This window comes from Rhododendron vialii, chromosome 5a, assembly GCF_030253575.1.
Source record: "Rhododendron vialii isolate Sample 1 chromosome 5a, ASM3025357v1".
NCBI classification, from domain to species: domain Eukaryota; kingdom Viridiplantae; phylum Streptophyta; class Magnoliopsida; order Ericales; family Ericaceae; genus Rhododendron; species Rhododendron vialii.
In genome coordinates, this window is record NC_080561.1 from 30,774,630 (window position 1) to 30,779,531 (window position 4,902).

The following is a 4,902-nucleotide window of genomic DNA, read 5'->3' on the forward strand; positions in this document are numbered from 1 at the left end:
TTTTGATACTTTTGGTAATGTCTTAGTTTAAGGCTTATGACTTCATGTTTGTAATGCCTTTGTGCAAGGCCACTGGATTCTAATTTTGGTAATGGCAGTGTACAAAGCTTATTTGCTTTGATGATATATTGTAATGCATTTGCTTATCATTTGTTGGGGATTTTCAGGTGAATCTATAATAATAGAAAAAGAGTGACTGTTAGTAAGCCATTTATGTTAATACAAACCACATGAGTGGTAACACAAGTTTACCATAATACAAAGCACATATTTCATTGCATTAGGGTGATTACATCTTCCACAAGTTCATGGCAGGTACAACATCCCACCATAGGTGTGTTTCTAATTAGCCAACCAAACTACCAAAAGTACACCTATAACTATCATGCCCAACACATTGCATTTCCACATCACTTCATTTTTCTTCTTCAATTCATTGTTAATTCGCATTAGCTTGTCCATCTTCTTCATCATCTTTTCCAGGTCCTTTTCCATAACTTCATTCAGCTTCTCCAGCTTGTCTTCCTTTTTTTTTAGCTCTTTGATTTTTCTTGCAAGTGTCCACCATAATCTAGTCCTCTATGGCAAGTAGGAAGATCAACCCATATGAAAAATTTGCATGCATTTGTCTCTTATAAATCCATTAAAAATCAGAAATTTAGGATAAATATTTCACAAAAATTAAGGCAAAGATTTCAGAGAAAAGAGAAATTAGGGGGAAAATTGGATTGTTGTAGCCATAACCCACCTCGTAGTTGATACACCCCAAGAATTTCTTTCCAGGGTTGGCATATGTATTTGAAGTCCTCAAGGGGGCTTTTTCTCCACAACCACAATACGCATCAACCCAGTTGGAGTTGTAGCTGTTACTGCAGCTGTTGTTGCTGCGGCTATGGTGGCTGCTCTTGCTGTTCTTGCCAGCTTCCATGGCTGCTGGGGAGGGAGAGAGAGAGAGAGAGAGTTACTGAGGTTTGAAAGGGCAAGAAGCATCTGTATATTGGTGTTAAAGGGTATTTTCGTCAAAAAAAGCTTAAAATTGGTGACACGTGTTCTTGCAACAAACGGAATGGGTCACTTGGGTAACGGAAGGGGGCCAACTGGGTAACGGTTATATATGAGGGGGTAAGTATGGTCTTTTTAAAATGTTAGGGGATGTTCGTGTCCAAACTGTATAGATGAAGGGGTCTCCGTTTAATTTCACCTTTTTGATACTTGTCCTTTGTTGACACTCCATGTGTAAGCATAAGGTGTATTGAATCTTACGGGTTTTTTTTTTTCCTTTTTTTGTCCTTTATATAATAAAAAATATAGTTAAAAAATAAGTGTTTCAATTTTCAATCTATTTGAACCGGTGCAAAGATGTTATTTTTCTGATCGTTTCATCCTAAATGGTCATAATAAATTTTTGGCTTAAGGCCTTTGCGGACATCCTAAGAGAGCTCTAAAACTAAATAAGGAGTCTTAGGATGCTCGTTGAAAGGCTTTTGAGCCAAAAATTTACTACGACCATTTGGGATGAAATAATCAGAAAATAACATCTTTGCACCGGTTCGAACGGATTGAAAATTGAAACACTTATTTTTACACTGTTTATATATATTAAAAAATATAGTTAAAAATTAAGTATGTCAATTTTATAGTTAAAAAATATAGTTGAAACACAAAGTCCTCCTTTTATAGCCTCCAGAAATAAGATTTTTGGCACACAAATCAACATTTTTGGATTGATCGCTGCCTTATCTTGGCACACGAATCAACATTTTTGATACTTGTCCTTTGTTCACACTCCAGGTGTAAGCATGAGGCGTAATGAATCCGACTATTTTTTTTCCCCTTTTTCGTCCTTTATATATTAAAAAATATCTGTTTTAATTTTTAATCCGTTTGAATCGGTGCAAAGATGTTATTTTTCTAATAATTTCATCTTAAATGGTTGTAGTAAATTTTTTGCTCTAAGGCCTTTCAATGGACACCCTAAGAGAGTCATGAAATTAAATAATAAGTCTTAGAGTGCTCGTTGAAAGGTCTTAGAGCAAAAAATTATTATGGCCATTTAGAATAAAATGATCAAAAAAATACGATTTTCACCCCGGTTCAACTGAATTGAAAATTGGAGTACTTAATTTTGAACTATATTTTTTAATATAGAAAGAGTGTATTTATAGAAATTAAATAAATAAGATAAAAGTAATTAAATAAAGAAAGGAATTAAAGGGTGGAGGTAGTTTAAAGAGGGGGGTAATCCGGGAAACGGGTGTGGGGTCGGGTCGGGTCGAGGTGGACAAGGGAGAGCAATTTGCATGTCTTGGGTATGGAATAGCGTTTCTCCACTCAAGCTAACAGAGAGTGCGAAGTACTTGCGGCTTGTGTTGCATAAATACTGCTCCTACTAGTAAATGAGTACATTGATTACGCAAACCATGGTTTCATATTCCAATAGGATTCTATGGAGAGGTCCATAATTGTAAAATGACTGTTCTAACCATGTCTGGAGTAGTCATTACCGTGACATCGTCACATAGAGTCCAACACTAGGAACCGGAAGCCGTACTTGAGGCAAGGCATGAGCCACTCTTCAGATTGTGACTTCTTGTGCCTTTTGAAAATATAATGGGTCTTCAATCACGTGCTATCGTTGAAGTGCTATTTTTTTTTTTGGTGCTATAGATCATATGAGTATTACAAATATTGTAACGCGCATAATTTTGGGAACGTTAAATAAACAATTTCATTGAAAAATTAAATAGTGTCTGGCTCATTATTACAACATAATCCCCATGATTACACAAAAGGAGGGAAACTAAGGTTCCTAACTACAGCTCTATCTGCTCTTTCATTCTAGCCAGCTCATCGGCTTCAAAAGCTTCCAAGGTGTAGAGTTCACTCTGTTCATTTATAAGGTCTGACATATTATACCAGCGTCGCCACCAATATAATATGTCAGGGTCACCAAAGGTAACACCGTGAGGTACAAAAGCTCAATAGAACAATCCATACCTACTAACCCTTAATTTATAAGCAGAAGATCATAATTTGACAATTTCCACATAGTACTTGCATATCTAACAAATAGTTAATAATGACACATCCACATTTAATACCCAAACTAACGTTGGTGTTCATGATTTTTCTGTGTTTCTCCTACGGGACTTCTCGTAGACCGTGTCACCATTTTTATACCAAATCAACATTTCCAAAATCATTTTTAATACACTCAACCTCGGTTCCACCGTATCGGTCTCTCAAGTATCCTCACAATGGTTCCGCCGCACCGAGTTTCCATTGGCACACAAAAACATTGAATTTGGCATTGGTTCCTCTCCACAGATAACCAATCCACAATTCAAAACTCTCGATTCCGCCGCTCCAGATTCTCAAGTATCCTCACAATGGTTTCACCGCTCTGGGTTCCCATGTGGGTTTTCGAAAAATCATTAAACTAATTGTGTTGGCTCATCTCCGCGGATAACCAAACCACAATTCATCCCTCGGTTCCGCCGCTCAGGGTTCCCGAGTATACCACAATGGTTCCACCGCTCCGGGTTTCCATTGGTTTTTTTTTTTTCGAAAATACTTTACACACACACTCCTCACAATGGGCTATCAAGTCCGGCCACATTGCAGTTTTCAAAACATTTCTCTTTTGCAAATCACATCATTCTATTAACCACACCCTAGGTGTCATGTTTCTACTTTCTTGATTTTTGTGTCTCGTTTTCATGCAACGACTTTGCGGTAGAACTTTTTACATACAAAATCATAAATCATTCATTGTTATTTTGAAACTAAACTAGCAAGATCATCCAATTCTATATTACGAATCATGCTCAAATCACCACTTGAAGCATAACGCCACATGTACGGACGCCTTTGGAATGAAGATCACTTATGCTTTACAACAGGACAAATAATACAAGCAATTCAAGTATACATGCTCATAATCATCCTAAAGATCAAAATACGAATACTTCTATCAAATGGTAAAGTCTTATCTTTCAAAAACCGTTCTTTCTTCCTTTGTGAAAAATTCAAAACAACATATGTTTATCAGAGTAAAAGTCGATTATTCCAACATGCTCATACTTCCATTTGCGAAAATAAGTTTGTTAACTATCATACATTTCAAACCTTATAGGTGATGGATAACTTATATACTTAAAGAAAACGGTTATGGTTATTATACTTAGAGATAATAAGGACGGAAGATCTACATTATACTTAGAACTAGAGAGTAAGGATATTCTACATATACTTAGAGATAATGAGGACGGAGAAATCTACATTATACTTAGAACTAGAGAGTAAGGACATTCTACATATACTTAGAGATAATGAGGACGGAGAAATCTACCATTCTTCTTGGCGGTAAGGCGGCTATGGAAAGTCAGTCGGCTATCAAACGGAGTAACTTCCTACGGTAAGCTTCCGGTAGCTTCGAAAGAGAAAGGTTTCTCTCGAAACTAGATTTTAACTAAACTACTAAACTTTTTGGATCGAAAGGGTGGTCGAGTAGTGGTTTGGTGGCGGTCTATGATGAGTTTCTTGAAGAACTTAGGAGTAAAGGAAGAACTTTAAGAATAAAGTAAGAACAAAAAAAATTCTAGAGAGAGAAGTTGAAAGGTTTGAAGGTGTGAGTTGAATGGCAAGTGAGGGATCCTATTTATAGCAAAGCATTGGCTCCCTCTCTCTCTACAATGGCCGGCCCTCTCTCTCTATATCTCTCATGGATTTGTTCTATGGACTTGTCCAATCAAGCCTTCCAAGCATGCCATGACTTGTCTTTTTCATTTTAGGCTTAAGGCTATAAAAGACAAGTAGGATCTTAAGCTTTTTAGGCAAATTCTAAATAATTATAGTTTAGGAATGGATTGTCATGTGGTAATTAGGCTTAAAGGCTAAAAA

General features: G+C 36.6%; 1 protein-coding gene across 1 annotated transcript; it reads right to left on the reverse strand.

The window, feature by feature from the left end:
- Window positions 1-342: 342 nt before the first annotated feature.
- LOC131327807 (uncharacterized) lies at window positions 343-928 on the reverse strand. Its single transcript, XM_058360937.1, has 2 exons — window positions 749-928; window positions 343-579 (listed from the first exon to the last, which is right to left on the reverse strand). Exons 1-2 carry the CDS (start codon window positions 926-928, stop codon window positions 343-345), a joined length of 417 nt encoding a protein of 138 aa, XP_058216920.1.
- Between the last annotated feature and the right edge of the window lie 3,974 nt (window positions 929-4,902).

Bases quoted from the DNA above. Each gene is read 5' to 3' on its own strand.
- LOC131327807 (XM_058360937.1), bottom strand. From the start codon at position 928: ATGGAAGCTGGCAAGAACAGCAAGAGCAGCCACCATAGCCGCAGCAAC. The intron at 580-748 runs GTGGGTTATGGC...TACTTGCCATAG, and splicing joins TGGGGTGTATCAACTACGAG to AGGACTAGATTATGGTGGAC.